Here is a 19,355-nt window from a genome sequence, read left to right as displayed (position 1 = left end):
ATATTAATTCAGCACCTCTACTTGAAAAAATATCAGAAGCACCCTTTATTTGTCAAATATTATAAGCCCATGTACTTACCATTATATCAAAAGCACCCTTGGTTGATATAAATTGATTCCCTAAATTTATTTAGCCTATTATTTTAAAAATTTATCAAAATCAACGTCCTCGTGCTTCAGCCTCTTCACTTGCCGAAATATCAACCTAATTATTTGAGCCCATCTACTTTCCAATAAATCAAAAGCACTCTTGGTTGATATAAATTGATTCCCTTAGTTTACAAATATTTCCAAAACACCTTCGATACTATAAATATCAATCATTCAAAATTACCCTTGATATGTCAAATATCATACATGCCCATGTACTTACATATACATCAAAAGTACCCTTGTGTAACTATTATTAGATCCATTTTACCGAAAGATTCAAAACACCCTTGATGTTTCAAATATCATATTGACTTTACTACAATAACAAGAAGCTACCTCAATATGTCAAATACTATTTAAGCTCATACAGGAACTAGATTTTTAGATAATCACATAGGGCTTAGGGGTGTAATCGAGCCGAGCTGAGCCAAGTATTTGGTTACTCGAGCTCAGCTCGACTACTATAGTATCGAGCTAAAGCTCGAGTTTGAGTTTAAGCTTGGTCAAGCTTGAGGTGTGGAGCTCGAGCTTGACACTGAAAAAGAGAACCCTATATTAGTTTATTTAAGGTAAGCCCTGTACTTTATCTAGATATCAAATGCACCCTTATGCTGTAAAATCAAATAAAACCTCTATACTTTACTACTAGAGTAACACTAGCCTTATAAAGAGACATACAAATAGATAATCTCTACCCCTTAAAAGAAGGGAAAAAGAGAGAGAAAGAGAGAGAATCATGAATTTTAAGGATATGAATTGTTTCTTTGTATACCTCTTTGTAAGACTAGTGTTACTCTTACTAGTATATAGGTTCGGTACTTGTAGAATCTAATCAAAATTACCATTAGAAAATTAATGCCTGCACACATAATATCAAAATAGCCCATGCTTTGTAAAATTTTAATAACCCTTTTGTTGAAATTTTAAACAAATAAGCTCATGGCCCTTTTTCAGTTCTACGGTTTTACTCAAAAGTACTTCCCTAAAAAAAATCTACCGACCAAACGCAACTTGGCCTTCAACAATAATTGGAAGCGGGTACACCAACAAAACACACAAAAGAACTCCCAAGTCAATTAACAATCACAAACAAACATACATCAAACTAATAAGAGATCCAAAAGCAAAGAGACACCACTTCACATTGTTATTTTCACACACACACACAGACACGCACAGAGAGATGGTGACCAAGACAGAAGAGACCCAATTGAACAGATTGGAGAACCAGGTTGATAATGGCGGAGGAGGAGCTTGGGAGTATCTTTGTTTAGTAAAGAAGCTCAAGGTTAGACGTCCTGAGAAGGTCTTGAAGCATGGCTTATCGATCTTGAATGACCCCAAGAAGCGATCCAGTCTTGGCCCAGATGGTTAGTTCTCTTGATTTCTTCAATTGGGTTTTGTTTTGTTTTGTTTTGTGTTTGGAATTGTTACATTGAGCTCGACTTTTAAGTTTTTTGATCTGTTCAACGGTTTTCTGTGGTGGGTTTGAGATTTCGAAGCTTCATTTGGATTGGATGTGATTCGTATGGCTTGCAGATGTAATTACTAGTGAAAATTCTGTTGATTTGTTGAACTGGGTTTATGAGATTTTGAAGCTTGTTTTCAATTAGGTATGAGAAGGAAGTGGCGGTACAGTCTATAAAAGTTTAGGTATTTTTGAGTTAGTTGATTTGATTGATTTGTCACATGTGACATTGAAGCCTTGTTACTTGATTGAATTGAACAGAGAATTTGTGGTTTGTTGTTTTCTTTTGTTCGATTGTGTGTGTTTTTGATTCTTGAAGTTCATTTCAATTTGGTCGGTAAGATATTTTCTTTTTCAATATCGATAACTTTTATGTGTCATTGGGCTTAGGTTTTTTAATTTTTTTAATTTATTATATTGACTGAATTTTGAGTAATTAATTTTTTTATTGATATAATTAGCTAGCATTGGAACTATTGTTGGAAATACCAATTGGATCTTAAGCCTTTGATGTGAAATTCATGGTGAAAGGTCAAGGAGAATCAAGAATCAGAAAAAGGAGAGAGAACCTTTTTCCTTAATACACTTTAAGATTTTGTATCTTTAGGATTACTTGGATGACCACTTTATGGATCCTATTGGTAGTTAGTTCAATCTGCAATTTGGATACAGTATTCTATTATTTTGCCAAATTGTGGTTCATAGTATAGGCTCAATTAACACTTTTTAAATTGTTGTTCTAGTTGTGTTTCATCAATGTAACTTTTTAAATTGTTGTTTTAGTTGTGTTTTATCAATATAATATATTTGCCTGCTAGCTGTTTCTGGTTGTTGTACTGCTTTTCATCCATTCAAATATTTGTGACCAACAAATACTTGTTTTTTTGATGCAGAATGGACACTGTATGAACAGGTATCAATTGCAGCTATGGACTGTCAATGTCTTGATGTTGCGAAGGTTTGTTCTTCCCTTTTTAAGTTTTTCCTTTTTGGATTCTTTTCAATATTTTTTGTGTACTGTAACAAAGTGATTATAGATTTGTTTTCGTTCCATGATTTAGTTTCTCAGAAATGCCAGTTGAACCACAAAAGTGGTTTCTACTTCTGGATATTGTGTTGCAATGGCTATCTGCTGCTGGAAATGCATTGTAATCATAATTTCACATTGATTTTTGTATTGTTTGGACAAAATTTCTACTTCAAGCCTACTTCCTTAAGTTAGTTTTTGGATTCTGTAAACTGGTCCTTTTTCTTTATCATTGCCTTGATGTTGCATTTTTCCAACTTATGTACTTTGCTTATTGGTAGGTTGTTTTTATGAGATTCTTTCTTTAATTTCACAGGACTGCATTAAGGTTTTGCAGAAGAAATTTCCAGAGAGCAAAAGGGTTGGTGAGTTGAACAACCATTTTCTCCAAATTATTACATTTATGTCTTAGTTTCTATGGGAAAATTATCCATGCATAAGCTTGCTGTGTTGGTCATTGTTAAGTGAAGAGTGATGCTGATGCCTTTAATGGCCGGTAAGCTCACCGATGGGCTGACATCCCTGAGGACCTTCAGTCTAAATCTATTTTTATTACTGCAGACACACTTTAGTATCAATAAATGTGCTTAGTTTTTTATTCTTGACATGGTCATTCTGTAAATTGCAAACATTTTGAAGATGAATGGTCAGATTCTTAATTCGTTGCCTTGCTGATCAGTCCATAAGTGTTTAAAGCTTAATGCCTATCAACATGTGCATAGGCAAGTTTGCTCATATATTAGTTCTTTATTTGCATGAATCACAGGAAGGTTAGAGGCTATTTTGCTTGAAGCAAAGGGATTGTGGGCAGAGGCAGAGAAAGCCTACTCAGGCCTTTTAGAGGATAATCCACTTGATCAGGTAAATTCTGTAACTGATTCTGCATAAATGAATTTCTTTTTCTGTAAGAATGGAGTCTATTGACTGTTCTATCGTTCCTGTGTGAGAAATATAATACTTTTTTATCTGGAAAGTGAAGAACTGTTTAATGCCGAACAGTGTGATGTTTCTGAAACAGGTATTACATAAAAGGAGAGTATCTATAGCAAAGGCACAAGGCGACTATTCAGGAGCCATAGATTTGCTTAATAAATATCTGGAAATGTGAGTTTCTCTCAAGCCTCTTCTTCCCTTCCTTTTCTGATAATATATAAACAAAACAGATATGGCTAAGCTGTTGTATTTCCACTCTTTTCAGATTTATGGCAGATCATGATGCCTGGAGAGAACTTGCCGAAATATATATATCATTGCAAATGTGAGTGCTCTTCCACCTCCCCCTAAATTGTCCTTCCTCTATCTTGTGTTTACTCTTTGTTTCCTCCCATAGCTTAGTTTTCTTTGTGTTTGTAAATTAGGTACAAACAAGCTGCTTTTTGCTATGAGGAGCTCATACTATCGCAGCCAACTGTTCCACTTCATCACCTAGCGTATGCTGATGTGAGTGCCTTCTTTATTTCTTATTACCAGTGATTGATTGTTTAATGAAATATTTCCTTCTTTTTTTGGTTTTTATGGTAGAGATATTACTGGAGAGTTCAAAGATCCTGTATTTGAATAGTTTAAGAAAGTTTTCTTGTGTTCTGTACGCTAAAGCAACTGCCTCTTAAACAAACTTCTTTTCTTTTATCTCTTAAAACTTAATCCATCATCTGAATGGGGAACAACTTCTAGAAATTTAGTGATTGATGACAAAATGGTTTTTAGTCTTTAATGAATTATGTTTCTGTGTTTGTGCATTGAATACCTTTTGCCTTCAGAGAGCATTTCTCTGCTCACAGAAAGAGGGGGAAAGAGCTTACTACTTTTGTTTATTGTTTTCAATATTTTCTGTTTTCTTCTGGAGCGTTTCCCCCTCCACTGAAGAAAGGGAGAATAAGTATGTGGATTGAAAATTATTGGTGTGCTCCAACTTACAATTTCGATAGACTTATTGTTCATGCATTGTTTCCGACTTAAAAAAGTTATATCCTTGCACAAGGAACAGTAATATAGGTGTAAATCTAACATATGCTTCTTTTGATTTCTTGAACAGGTGTTATACACACTTGGTGGACTAGAAAACCTTCAGACAGCTAAGAAATACTATGCATCCACGATAGACTTGACTGGGGGCAAGAATACTAGAGCACTCTTTGGCCTCTGCTTGGTGAGCTTTTCTCTTGGCACATACTCTTCAGATGAACTTTGTGTGTATTGGGGACATTAATCTCTGTTTGGCACTTCTTTTGCTGGGTGCTGGCTTTGATATTATACTTTAGGTTTTCGGTACAAGACTGGCCTATTGGCTCTTTAATTTCTTTTATACAATCTTGTGTCTTAATAGTTGATTTCTCTCTGCTCCTCTGTTGTCATCCTGTAGTAATTAACTTTGCTTGACTGAGTTTTAAATCCTGGTTGCCAGTGTACCTCGGCCATTGCACAACTAACGAAAGGACGGAACAAGGAAGATAAGGAGGGTCCAGAGCTGCAATCTTTGGCAGCTGCTGCTTTGGAGAAAGACTACAAACAGAGAGCTCCTGGAAAGCTTCCCCTGCTTGCTTCTGCTTTAAGAAGTTTGAAAATTTCATAATTCACATTGCCTTTGGTGTTCAAGATTCTCATTTCAACTCTAACTAGGGTCACCGGCACAGCGTAGAACAGAAGTGAATTGGCAAAAACATTAGATGGTCATTAATTGAAGCATCTTCTTTCTTTGTTTTTTTCTAAAGGTCGTTAAGACTAGGACATTATGTATTTTTTAGATGCTCCATTGGCAAACTGATAATGTTGTGAGATAAAAATTTTCCCCTGCATAAAGATCAAAGGTTATATTCATTTGCTTTCTCTGCCTCTCATATGTGGAGTTAATCTTGTTTATGTATGCACCTAAATATGGGTGCTCATACCTGATATGTATCAGGATCCTTTGTACGAATTCCTTCTCCTTCAGGATTTTTTCTGATTTACCAGTCCGCTTTTATTGTACCTTTAGGCCAGTTTTGCTCCATAGAAACAAAAATTGCAGGGTTAAATTGATCACATGAAAGCTGTGAATTAAAACTCACGAAATAATACAGCAACAGTGCAGGAATTTCTTTAAGTTGTACAATAGAAGACATAGGAATATGATACATGATATTAAATTTTATGGAATTATTTAGTATTATGAGGTTGGCACCGAAAGATGACACACCTGATACCTACCAGAGGTAGGCATGCTTTTTCTTTTCTTATATTTTAAAACCTTTAATTGGCTCACACTCAGCACAACCAGAACAAACCTCAGCATCTTTGAAGAAAACTTGAGCTTTTAGATTATTACTGAGGTTCTCTTGGGGTGGCTGATGGGAATGTTATCTGTCTCAGAGTCAACCTCCTAGTTCTATACCTAAATTGTGATGATCCTGTCTTGTTATTAGGCGGTAAAATCCTCATACAGTTTGGAGAGGCTGAGTGCACACCACCACCACCAGTAGGTGAGTAATTGCTTTCAAGATTCTTGGGAGTTTCTTCTTCTGGAATCACCTGAAGATGTGTTTCAAATTTGGGCTGATGGAAAAGATTAGATGTTCGAAGCTTTATGCTGGTGGACAGCTTAGGAGATGGACCAAAAGTAGAAAGAGATGATCCTGAGCGTTTACCCCTAAAGATGAACGACAGTCAAGTCGATAGCATGGCAAATAATTAACAACAGATGAAAACTAATTTAGATTGCTGAGATAGGGAACCTGGTAACATCAGAAGGTATCATCAGAAGATCTGGATACTCCTCTTCACCCTTTTTGACCACATTATCAGTTAAGGTTGTGTCTGATTCATTCTTTTCACAGGCTTCTGATTCTTCCCCTTCGTCTTCAGTTTCATCACCTCCTAATGGAACAGAAAGGCAAAATAAGAAACTGCAGTCAGAAATGCGTTTACTAGCAAGTAGCAACCTATTATGTAAGAGTGGGAGAGAAGTTTGTTCCGGAAACAATGTTATAATAAGATAATTGAACAGATTAATAAAACGATTCGTTAACAGATGCATGGGAATATAAAAGAACCAGATTAACACTTACCATCCTTTCTTCCAAAAGCATTTTTACATCCTTCACATCTGCAGCTTATAGAGCATCCAACACCGCCCTTCATGCACAAACAACAGTGTTGATATCAGATGGAAACCTTTTAGAACTTATACTGAGCTAAAAAACAAAAACCTGAAAGCATTCGCAGTATTTTTTTAAGCAGCTTGATTTTCTGCAGTTGCATCCACTCTTATGCCTGGCTGAAGCTGGAGTCTTGTTAATTTCATCCTGCATAAATGAATACAGAGTGTGAATTATTAAAGATAATTGTTAATTGTTGAAGGAACCTTAAGGGAAAAAGGTCTACAGAAAAGCCATCACAGCCCCAAGCTCACGAATTTTAGCAATGTGGTATTGCATTGTGCACTCAAGAATAAGGCCATGCAAAGAATGGATTGTAATGACTGGTGCTACGATGACTGAAAATAGAATAATCAATGATAACTTCTAACCCCATATTCTGTAACAGAGTCAGCACTTCTAATCACTTTCGGAGCAAATGCAAGTGGGTTGCGAGATTCGATCTGTCTACGAGTCTCCATCACAGTATCTTCATAAATAGGCTTGTTAAAGCAATCTAGACATGAACAAGGCTCTACACAGTAGAGACCAGCGGCAAAGCATTCACAGTAACTGTGTCAAAGAACATGAATCATATAAATAAATAAATGAATAACAAATGAAAGGGAAAATGACTGCCTAGTACCCAGTAAATTGATGGAAACTGACATGATAACAGTGACAAGTTGCAAGATGAAACATAATCAAACTTGAACAAAAGAAAAAAGAAAACTATCTTACACACACATATAGACTACTAAACCAAAACAAAAAGCAATAAACTTACAGCTTCAAGCATTTTGACCTCTTACAATTGCAGCGCTTGCAGGCCTTACTTTCATCATCAGGCTCTGGCTTGTATCTGAAAATTATAGTAGTTCAATTCTAAATTCTGAGCAAAAGAATTTCTGATCAGATGTCCAAAAGTAGTTATTGCTATACATACCTCTTTATCTTGGGATCAGAATGGTTGAATTCTTCACCACCATCACTTGGGCATGTTTGCAGAGCATTTTCCATCACCTTAAATTTATGGTCACAGGGAAATGAATCCCTTTCCATGGAGTGCAGAGTCGACGATTCATTAAGATTTTGACTGGATGTCACAGAACCAACAGAGGACATGGAACTTGTCATACTTATTAGTTGCCTTCCAGAAGGTAGAGTTCGGCACTTGACAATCTTGCCATTATTTGAAGTAGCTGCAAGAGCATTTAAGTGCAATCCAACACCCGGTAATATGGACGAAGAGTAACCACTTTCCCTCTTACCTGGGACCAACTGCTTTCCTACGCATGCAACTTCATGATCAGATTGTAACTGGATTGAAGTACAGTTAGACTCATTTTCAGCTTGCTTTTTGAGACCCGCTGCCTTCTCAAAAACCAGGCAACGCCTTCGTATCTTAAGCTGCTGCAGGAAATCAGGTAAAACATGGGAAAAAATTATTGATACACTCACTGTGACCGCCAATAAGCGTTCCCCTATGCAAGGCTCTTGAGAAAGCATTAAATTGACTTTCAGACCACTTCATTGCTAGTAATATTTCAAATTATAGTAGTACAAAACATGATATTTGAGAAGCAAATCACCATGATTAGCTGGTATTAGTAAAAGTTCCAAGTTGCGTTCATATATGATAAAATCATGTGGAGGTGGCTGACTGTTTTCCTACATGGGGACCTGTTCAAGTTTTCCTCTAATTATGAAGTAAAAAATTTGCTATGCATGTATAGACTTGAGAACTCTCATATTTCCACATTAATTTCTCTTCCCATAATTCACCTTATACAAACTACTGTAACTTTCATTGCATTCCATTATAGATCTACTTCTAGATAGTGTATTTTTCTAATTAAATATCAACAATCCAGAGAACTGAAAGAGGGTACAACTCTTAATATTAAAACAGATTCAATGCAATTACCATACATTGACAATGATTTTGGTTGACCTATTTTTTATTTTGACAAATAGGGCATTGTTATTAGAGATTCTGCTAGATATAATCAACAGAAAACACGATTGTCACAGTTCATTTCTACTCTAAAAGGCAACAGAAGAGCGACAATAACTCTTCTTGAAGTCAGATATCGTTTTTTATAAAACACTCTTGAGGGACAGTCAAGTCATAAAAAATGAAAATAAAATAAAAATTACACTTGGAAAGTAATGATAAGTCAATTATAACAAAAGATATTCCAGATAATTTCCTATTCTGTAACACTGAAAATTGTTGTTTCATCAATACAACAGCTATACCGTTTAGACCATTCATGAAGGTAATTATGCAAGTAAATTCACCATTGAATTGTCACAAGGAAAAATATAACGAATAGAAGGTGGTATCTATCAAGAATAAATTGTATATAAGATGTGCAACTCCTATTTGAAAATAGTTTACAATAAATCTATCTTTTTACCTTGCAGCTAGACTGGCCACACTTTTCTCCCTTGTCATCCACTTCTGTTCTGGACTCACTAACAACTAACTTATTCAGAAGAGTGCTAGAAAGAAAATCAGGTGTCTGATCCAAATCCTTCAGTTCCCCGATTTCTCCAGTTTGAGTTACTGCTTCTCTTATTTCACTCTGTTTGCAAGAACCACTTGGACCGGTAGATACCGTTTGCTCTAAATCATTGGAATTATCATGAGGGGGATGTAGGGCTGTTGAGATGAAAGACACCATTCCAGGATCCACTGTCGTCTGGTCTTTTTCCTCAAAATTATACTCAACAATGGATGGATTAGAGTTTAGAAGATCAGAGACATCAGAAATCAATGAGCTCCAATCACTTTCTGCTACTTCTTCACTTTGCTCAATTCGAAGAATTTTACGCAAATTTATTTTCGTTTCAAACTGGTGTCTCCCTCTCAAGTCATCCTCATTGGATTGAATAAATGATGGTCCAGCTGCCATTTCTGGCTCTTTGCTTGTCTGCATTGCATCACGAGACACCTTGTTACTAACGGGGCTACTACAATCATATTTCATTGTTTTTGACAACTCAATAGCTAAGCCCAAGGGTTCATTAAGTGGCTCAAGAGTGATCTCTCTAGCAGGATTCTGTGGCATAAGACATTCCAGTTGTTGGGCACACCTAACAGATGGTTGAGCAACTTCTGAATCCCCTTCACTTGGTTTGTTTTCATTTCCACAGAGAGTATGCTCAGGCTTCAATGGATCTGGGGATTGATTACTATAAACAAAAACAACATCAGTTGAAAGTCCAAAACGATTATTTATTATGGGATGAAATGAAGCAAGAATGAATAATTAGTTTTACCTTTTAGGTAAAAATCTAGATTCTCTGAAGGAACTGAACTGCGGTGAAGCAAACGCAGATGAAGGAGAAGTAAAACTCAGCAAGTTGAATGAGTGACCAGTGTGTACGGATTTAACCGGCTCAATGGGTGAAAGATTGTTGATGTAATTAAAGACAGGAGAATCCTACATGTTGACAAGCATTTTCTATCACAACATAGCCTTAAAAACATAGTCAGCAATAGATTATCTTAACAGTTAACAACAAATCCTAATCACAAACACAGAAATATGAATTTTGCCAAGCAAAAATCAAATGGGTCCAAGCCGGACAAGGCAAAAGAAAAACGGCCCATTTTAAATTAATGCTTGCTTAATAGGACACAGTAACAGAAAGGCAATTATGGGAATGTCCACAAGAAAAAGCACAAAAGAAACATCCTGCACATTTAAAGGTTTCCTCACTATAGAAATTCATCATAGCATTTCAAATTTTTTTTCTGTGCATGAAACCTGAAAACGAACATTTTCGTTTGCTTAAATCACAAAAAATCTTATCGCATCAGAATAATTCAACTAAATCAACGATGACAAGACCTTAACCGTACACACAATTAAAGCAGCTTGTACTTCAAAAGCCTCATCAAATTCAAATAAAAATAAAAACCAACAAAAACCCAGATACTAAATCATAATCAAAACAAAAACCCAACGCCAAAACCTCACAAATTGTGTCATTCTCTCGAAACTGAAGTAAATTCACAAAACCCAAAACAAAAAATGGAAGGGTTTGACAAATTTACCTCAAACTTGGACAGCGAAGTAGCAGTAATTCGGTTCTTATCTGGAGTATCCATCTGTAGTTTCTATTAAGTCCTTGCTGTAGCTCCTCCTCTGCATATTTTTCCACTGAAACTCGCAGCTTAACACTTTTACTTTCTAGTTTCTAGTTTCTACACAAAAGCGTTTCGAGAGGCGGGAAAGAAGAAATTAATTTTTTTCTTGGGTTTGGTAAACCCGGGCCCAGAACCGGGCCCAATCTCAGCCTCAAAAGTCATAATAAATACTATTAATTTTGAAAAATAAGAGGAAAAAAAAAAAAAAAATTAGTCTAGAGAACCCGTCGCTTTTATTTGCCAAGTTTACAACTAGGCAACCAAATTATCTGACAATTAGGAAACGCATAATTATCATATTATATATTTAAAAATTTTGGTTTTAATAAATACCAATTACAATGGGTGCGTTTGGCTCCCTATTTCTACCCATATTCTCAATCCTATTCTTCAAATATTATTTGACACATTATTCTAGAAATATTACTATATTTTTTTAATTACTTTTAGACTCCTTAAATTTATTAATTTCATTAAATAACCCCAGATTTTTTTTTTTAAATTAACAAAAACACCCCCATCAACCCATACTTGCCAGATTCCAGCAACCACCGTCGGTGGTAGTCGAAATCTGTACGACGGCCTACACCACGACCATAACTAGCCGGTAGTTCACCGATCTGGCCTTTTCCTGCCAGATCCACCACGGATATGGCCATCAACGACGGTCAAAGATGGACTTCTTTGGCCTTTTCTGGCTATCGACAGCCACATCTGGCCGTAGATCTGGCCGGAAAAGGCTATAGTGATGCGTTACGACATAGATCCGACCAGTCTGTGTCGTATCGCAATTTTTCGACCAGATTCCGGTGGTGGTGGCCGGAATCTGGCATTGCGGGTGGTGGGGGTGTTTTTGTCATATTATATGTTGGGGTGTTTAATTAAATTAGCAAACCTAGGGGTTTTTTTATAAATTTTTAAATTTTACCTCGTAATACTCCCCTATTCAACTACCCAATATTATTCCCAAAATTCTAGCCAAAATAATAAACCAAACACACCCAAAATCTGAATTATTTTCATTTTCAAATTCATTTTTTGAATATGACACCAAGTTGCAAGTAAAATATGTGAATCGAAGGTGTGCATAAATTTTATGAAGTATTTTGTGGTGCATTTGGATCCCTATTTTTATCCATATTCGTAATCCTATTCTCCAAATAATGTTTGGTACACTATTCCAGAAATATTACCCTATTTTTTTAATTACTTTTAGACCCCATAAGGTTATTAATTTCACTAAATGCCCCCTGAATTTTTTTTTAAAAATTAACAAAAACCCCCCATCAACCCAACTTGTCAGATTCTGGCAACCACCGCTGGTGATAGCCAGAATCTGTACAACGGCCTAAATTCTGATCATAAATGGCCGGAATTCTATCGATCTGGCCTTTTCCAGCCCGGCCAGATCTGGCCTTTTCCGGCCAGATCCGTGGTGGATCTGGCCGGAAAAGGCCATAATGATGCGTTACGGCATAGATCCGATCGGTCTGTGCCGTAACGAAATTTTCCGGCCAGATTCCGGCAGTGGCAGCCGGAATCTGACACTACAGGTGGTAGGGGTATTTTTGTCATTTTATATAGTAGAGTCTTTAATTAAATTAGTAAACCTAAGGGCTTTTTCATAAATTTTTTAAATTTACCTCGTAATACTCCCCTATCCAACAATCCAATACTATCCTCAAAATCCTATCCAAAATACTACACCAAACGCACCCAATAAGTTTCCTAAACCTACCCAGTAATGAGTTCACTTAACATAGATCCACTGGCACTGCAACTGCTGGCAAAACAATTCATTTTCCTAGCCACCCAAGGTAACATGGAAAACTATCTCTAAATGGTCAAGTCGTAGGATAGAGACTTTTGAGTGTAGTCTTGAGTTCGAGTCTCTCTTCGATTGCTAATGGGGATATCCACTAAAATTCTTACCTGACTAATAATTCCAAAGTCTCGAAGAATTAGTTAAAATACGCCTAAATCATTCATTAAAAAGGAAAAAAAGCAAACACGGAACCAAACCCAACACAAAAATCACCAAAAACTTTCAATCAGTTGGAAGAAATAAAAAGAAAGCCCTTGAGCCTCCAAATCGGACATTTGACAAAGGCAAGAGTAGCTCTGAAGTGGATTTCGGGGAAACTGCTATAAAAGGAGAAGTGGGTCTGAAAAACCAACTGATCAGGGTGAAAGGGAGAGGCTAGTTATAAGGTTGGAAGCTTACAACAGATGGGAGGGAAAAGATAATCAAAGATTAACTCTGAATGGAAAACCATGCGCAAACTTGGAAGATAATGGTGATCGTGAAGCAAAGACTGAGAGAGATGTATCTTTTATTACTGGTGTGTTTAATCTGATATTGAAAGACATGGATAAGAATGGAAGGAGTATTTTCAAGAAGCAATGACAGAAAAGCTGAGGAGGAAACATGGAGACAAAGGTTTAAGATATAGACTTCCCGGGTGCAAGGCAATCGGCAAATCCTAAATTTCACATTTTCCAACCTAATAATACTTTCTCACCCAAAAAGTTTCAAAATACCACTTTTTCACCCAACGTTTATATTCCGTTAATACCCAAAATACACTTCATTTTCTCAGTCGATATCGATAAGTTACCAGAAGCCAGGGTAAGAGGTTTTTTGTAGGGTTGATGCTGGTGGATTAAATGGTGGGTATCGATTGAATATTCGCCACTGGAAATAAGCTCAGAATAGGAAACCCTAGCTTTACGGTGGTTGACAATCGACAAGAAATTAGATGTCGAAGTAAGATGAGTTTTATATAAAGGAGACCGAAGTTTCAAATGGTGGTTACAGAAAGAATTTTCACTACCGGAATCTGTCAAAATTGGCTTTCGGTAGTAATGTAATATTAACTTTGGGTGGGAAAGTGGTATTTTGATACTTTTTGGGTGGGAAAGTGTCACTAAGACAAACCTTGGGTGGGCAAAAGTCGTTTACTCTTTAATAAATTGCTAAAGATTTAATCCATTTCCAAACACTTGAGTTATTGATAGAGAAATATCTTGAAATTATAATAAAAAGTTTAAAAAGATTTTGTAATTAATTAAACTTGTAAATGGTCTTATATAACCAAACTTTAGTAACAATATAGCCATTCTTTTTCCGAAAAACTAGCCCAAGCTTAATTAGTTTTCTCGGGGCTACACGATTGGAATCATCTTTCGTATAGAATTCTTTCAGAAACTTCGATAAGATTTTTATTGTTTGATCAAATTTCAGATAATTAAATCAATAAATTATCTGTTAAATATTGATTTTGAGTTTAATTAAAATACAATAATGTGTGTCTTATTAGGTTTAGGAAACATCAAGCTTATCTATATATATACATATAACAACTCCCATAATCTCACTACAACCCTAATTGATTCTCATCATTATTTTCTTCTTCTTGCAAACTCAGAATGGTGAAGATAAAAGTTCACTATCCCTCTCTTTCTCTTCAGAATCATTCATCTAATTCACACAGAGCCACTGGCACTGCCACCGCCGGCAAAAGTATTCGTTTTCCATGCCACCCAAGTAAAGTCGGAACCAAACCCAAAACAAAAATCAACAAAAACTTTGAATCGGTTGGAAGAAATAAAAAGAAAGCCCTTGAGCCTGCAAAACAGACATTCGGGAAAGCCAAGAGCAGCTATAAAGTGGATTCCGGTGAAACTGAGGTGAAGAACGGTTTGCAAAACGCTACTGCCATTGAAGTCAAAGGGTTAGATGATGAAGTGGGTTCTGACCATAACCCTACTGATCAGGGTGAAAGGGAGAGGCTAGTTATAAGATGGAAACTTACGGCAGATGGGAGGGCAAAGATAATCAAAGATTCGAATCTGAATGGCAAACCACACGCAAACTTGGAAGGTGGTGGTGATCATGAAGCAAAGACTGAGAGAAATATATCTTTTATAACTGGTGTACTTGATCTGATATTGAAAGATATGAACAAGAAAGGAAAGAGTATTTTCAAGAAGCAAGACAGAAAAGCTGTGCAGGAAACATCGAGGGAAAGGTTTAAGATATGCACACCAAGGTGGAAGCCAATCGGCAAACCCAGAATTTCACTTGGAGCTCCAGGGTTATGCTCACGCTCATCATTTGCATACACGAAAGTTCTTTAATTTTGTTATTAGCAAATTGTAATGTCCCTTAATTTTTTGAGAGGATCTGGATCTCCACTAAATCTGTCCAAAATTTCATACAAAAAATATATATTAAAACATATTTACCTATAACGATATCAAGATATAGTACTTGATCGATCAATGAAAACTTTTGGTTAGACAAAGAAATAATTAATGATAGTCTCTTTCTCAATGAGCTATACTGCAAAAATTAATTGAAGTTATAAGATATTGTGGTAATTAATGGTGTACAACTTGAACATGCATGATAGGTTATAGAAATTAAAAGAATAATCCTCTCTCTCAACAATGGTGTTGTAATAATAATATATATACTATTAATATGCATTTTTATATAGGCTAATTAAAATTGTATTAAATTCAGCATCACTGTTTTAACAAACTGAGATTACATAGATCTACCAGCACAATGAAAGAATTATCTATAGAAGGCATGTTATTTATGCAAGAGTGGTGGCTTAAGGGGTTGTTGTGCAAATTTTAAATGTACTCGCAAGCTTACTGAGTCTGTTGGGATATAGAAATATAAGCAACGAGGTCGAACCCACAAGGATTGCTAAGCCTAGAAAGTTTAATTTATTCTTAAGAAATTATATTTTCAGTCTAAAGTAATGAAATTGAAGAGACAATGTAAATAAAAAAATTACTGTAGAAAAAGAACTCAAGGGATTGAAACTACCAAGGTTTTAGAATCCACCATTGACTAACGCAGCAAATTATCTAATTAATTTTCAAGATTTTGAGGAGAAAGAAGTTCTGGTGGAGTAGCTTAAGGGGCTAATAACTCGTCATAAAGTGAAGAGTGATGCTGATGCTTTTCATGGCCGGTAAGCTTACCGATGGGCTGACATCCCTGAGGACGTTCAGTCTAAATCTAAGACATAAATGTAATAATTTGGAGAAAATAGTTGTTCAACTCACCAACCCTTTTCTCTCTGGAAATTTCTTCTGCAAAACCTTAATGCAGTCCTGTGAAATTAAAGAAAGAATCTCATAAAAACAACCTACCAATAAGCAAAGTACATAAGTCGGAAAAATGCAACATCAAGGCAATGATAAAGAAAAAGGACCAGTTTACAGAATCCAAAAACTAACTTAAGGAAGTAGGCTTGAAGTAGAAATTTTGTCCAAGCAATACAAAAAACAATGTGAAATTATGATTACAATGCATTTCCTGCAGCAGATAGCCATTGCAACGCAATATCAAGAAGTAGAAACCACTTTTGTGGTTCAACCAGCATTTCTGAGAAACCAAATCATGGAACTAAAACAAATCTATAATCACTTTGTTACAGTACACAAAAAATATTGAAAAGAATCCAAAAAGGAAAAACTTAAAAAGGGAAGAACAAACCTTCGCAACATCAAGACATTGACAGTCCATAGCTGCAATTGATACCTGCTCATACAGTGTCCATTAGGCATCAAAAAAAAAAAAATAAAAAAATAAAAAAATATATATATATATATATATATATGGTTATTTTATATTTGTTGGTCACAATTATTTGAATGGATGAAAAGCAGTACAACAACCAGAAACAGCTAGCAGGCAAATATATTATATTGATAAAACACAACTAAAGCAACAATTTAAAAAGTTATATTGATGAAACACAACTAGAACAACAATTTAAAAAGTTTTAATTGAGCCTATACTATGAATCACAATTTGGCAAAATAATAGAATACTGCATCCAAATTGCAGATTGAACTAACTACCAATAGGATCCATAAAGTGGTCATCCAAGTAATCCTAAAGATACAAAATCTTAAAACTGTATTAAGGAAAAAGGTTCTCTCTCCTTTTTCTGCTTCTTGATTCTCCTTGACCTTTTACCATCAATTTCACATCAAAGGCTTAAATCCAATTTCACCGTTTACGGGCAGATCTTTGGCCATCGTTGACGACAAAATGTTGCAATATCGGCATACAACAGGCCAGATCCAGTCAGTCGTGCGTTATTACGGTGACTTCCGACCATCCTCTAGCGGTGGTGACCGGTTGTCGACATTTAATGGGTGGATAGGGGTGTTTTTGTTAATTTTTAATATTTTATTATAAGGGTGTTTATAATTAGCTAATTAACAAACTTGAAAGGTGTTTTTGTAATTTTCACATGCTACTCATAATAACTACCCAACTCAACTTTTTCAAAAATCTTACCCAAAATAATAAAATAAACTATGTTATTCATACTTTTTTTGTTTTTTTTGTTTTTTGAGTTGCATGCAAGACAAATCTAGCTTTTTAATCCTCCCTCTGAAGGATAGTGTTCTAATCATAATATATTATCCGTATGTATTTTTATCTAGGGTAAAATATATAATACAACGTATGTTATACACTTTTTCTATTATTATTATAACAAAAACTTAAATATACAAAAAAGAATTATAATAAATATATTTCATAAAAATAATAGATTTTCTTACAATTAGAGGTCTTTTAAATGTTTATTGATAGAGAAAGATCTTGAAATTATAATAAAAAGTTTAAAAAGAAAGTATAAATTATATAAAAAAATTTAAAGAATTTTGTAATTAATTAACTTTTAAATGGTCTTATATAACCAAACTTTAGTAATATATAATATAGCCGTTCTTTTTCCCAAAAACTAGCCCAACCTTAGCTTTCTCAGGGCTACACGATTGGAATTATCTTTCGTATAGAATTCTTTCTGAAACTTCGATAAGATTTTTATTATTTGATCAAGTTTCAGATAATTAAACCAGTAAATTATCTGTTAAATATTGATTTTGAGTTTAATTAAAATACAATAATGTGTGTCTTATTAGGTTTAGGAAACATCAAGCTTATCTATATATATATATATACATATATAACAACTCCCATAATCTCACTACAACCCTAATTGACTCTCATCATTATTTTCTTCTTCTTGCAAATTCAGAATGGTGAAGATAAAAGTTCACTATCTCTCTCTCTCTTCAGAGTCATTCATCTAATTCACACGGAGCCACTGGCACTGCCACCGCCGGCAAGAGTATTCGTTTTCCATGCCACCCAAGTAAAGCCGGAACCAAACCCAACACAAAAATCAACAAAAACTTTGAATCGGTTGGAAGAAATAAAAAGAGAGCCCTTGAGCCTGCAAAACACACATTCGAGAAAGCCAAGAGTAGCTATAAAATGGATTCCGGTGAAACTCTGGTGAAGAAAGGTTTGCAAAACACTACTGCCATTGAAGTCAAAGGGTTAGATGATGAAGTGGGTTCTGATCAAAACCCTGCTGATCAGGGTGAAAGGAAGAGGCTAGTTATAATTAAGATGGAAACTTACGGCAGATGGGAGGGCAAAGATAATCAAAGATTCCAATCCGACTGGCGAACCACGCGCAAACTTGGAAGGTAACGGTGATCATGGAGCAGGAACCATCGAGGAAAAGGTTTAAGATATGCACACCATGGTGGAAGCCAATCGGCAAACCCAGAATTTCACTTGGAGCTCCAGGGTTATGCTCACGCTCATCAGATGCATACACGAAAGTTCTTTAATTTTGTTATTAGTAAATTGTAATGTCTCTTAATTTTCTGAGAGGATCTGGATCTCCATTAAATCTGTCCAAAATTTCATACAAAAAGTATATAGCAAAACATATTTACCTATGACGATATCAAGAGATATATAGTACTTGATCGATCAATAAAACTTTTGGTTAGACTAAGAAATAATTAATGATAGTCTCTTTCTCAATGAGCTATACTGCAAAAATTAATTAAAGTTATAAGATATTGTGGTTAATGGTGTACAACTTGAACATACATAATAGGTTATAGAAATTAAAAGAATAATCCTCTCTCTAAACAATGGTGTTGTAATAATAATATAGATAATACTTTCCCGACAAACCTTTTACACTAATTTTTTTTCACAAACGCGATGTGGTAGTTGACCAATAGATCCTGCCTGCCCAATAATGGATCTCATATGACCAATTTCAAACTACTAGATTGCGTTTGTGAGAAGAGTTTATTAGCCTATCTTTATTGTAATAATATATACTATTAATATGTAGTTTTATCTAGGTTAATTAATAGATTACATTCAACAGCACTATTTTAACAAATTGAGAAATACATAGATCTGCCAACACATTGAAAGAATAAAGTATACAGATATCTATAGAAGGCATGTTAATGAAATCACCAAGATTTTGAGGAGAAAGAAGTTTTGGTGCTATTTATGCAAGTGTGGCTTACGGGGCTAATAGGGTTCCAACCATTATTTGATGAAGATCAACAAAG

At 35.2% G+C, this 19,355-nt stretch overlaps 2 protein-coding genes across 2 annotated transcripts; one reads left to right on the top strand and one right to left on the bottom strand.

Moving 5' to 3' along the window:
• Positions 1–1,167: 1,167 nt before the first annotated feature.
• On the top strand, positions 1,168–5,465 carry LOC116106766 (ER membrane protein complex subunit 2-like). The gene is made up of 9 exons (XM_031393090.1): positions 1,168–1,523; positions 2,515–2,579; positions 2,965–3,013; positions 3,415–3,509; positions 3,667–3,752; positions 3,847–3,906; positions 4,007–4,088; positions 4,684–4,797; positions 5,053–5,465. The coding sequence occupies exons 1-9, from the start codon at positions 1,337–1,339 to the stop codon at positions 5,218–5,220; spliced, it is 906 nt and encodes a 301-aa protein (XP_031248950.1). The 5' UTR covers positions 1,168–1,336; the 3' UTR covers positions 5,221–5,465.
• A 247-nt stretch (positions 5,466–5,712) lies between these two features.
• Positions 5,713–10,883, bottom strand: LOC116106776 (protein tesmin/TSO1-like CXC 2). The gene is made up of 10 exons (XM_031393099.1): positions 10,830–10,883; positions 10,049–10,212; positions 9,184–9,961; positions 7,707–8,173; positions 7,548–7,622; positions 7,153–7,333; positions 6,833–6,928; positions 6,692–6,758; positions 6,359–6,500; positions 5,713–6,273 (listed from the first exon to the last, which is right to left on the bottom strand). The coding sequence occupies exons 1-10, from the start codon at positions 10,881–10,883 to the stop codon at positions 5,949–5,951; spliced, it is 2,349 nt and encodes a 782-aa protein (XP_031248959.1). The 3' UTR covers positions 5,713–5,948.
• Between the last annotated feature and the right edge of the window lie 8,472 nt (positions 10,884–19,355).

The sequence above is a fragment of the Pistacia vera genome, unplaced genomic scaffold (assembly GCF_008641045.1).
Source record: "Pistacia vera cultivar Batoury unplaced genomic scaffold, PisVer_v2 Contig521, whole genome shotgun sequence".
Lineage (NCBI taxonomy): Eukaryota > Viridiplantae > Streptophyta > Magnoliopsida > Sapindales > Anacardiaceae > Pistacia > Pistacia vera.
This window is presented reverse-complemented; position numbering and strand designations above follow the sequence as displayed.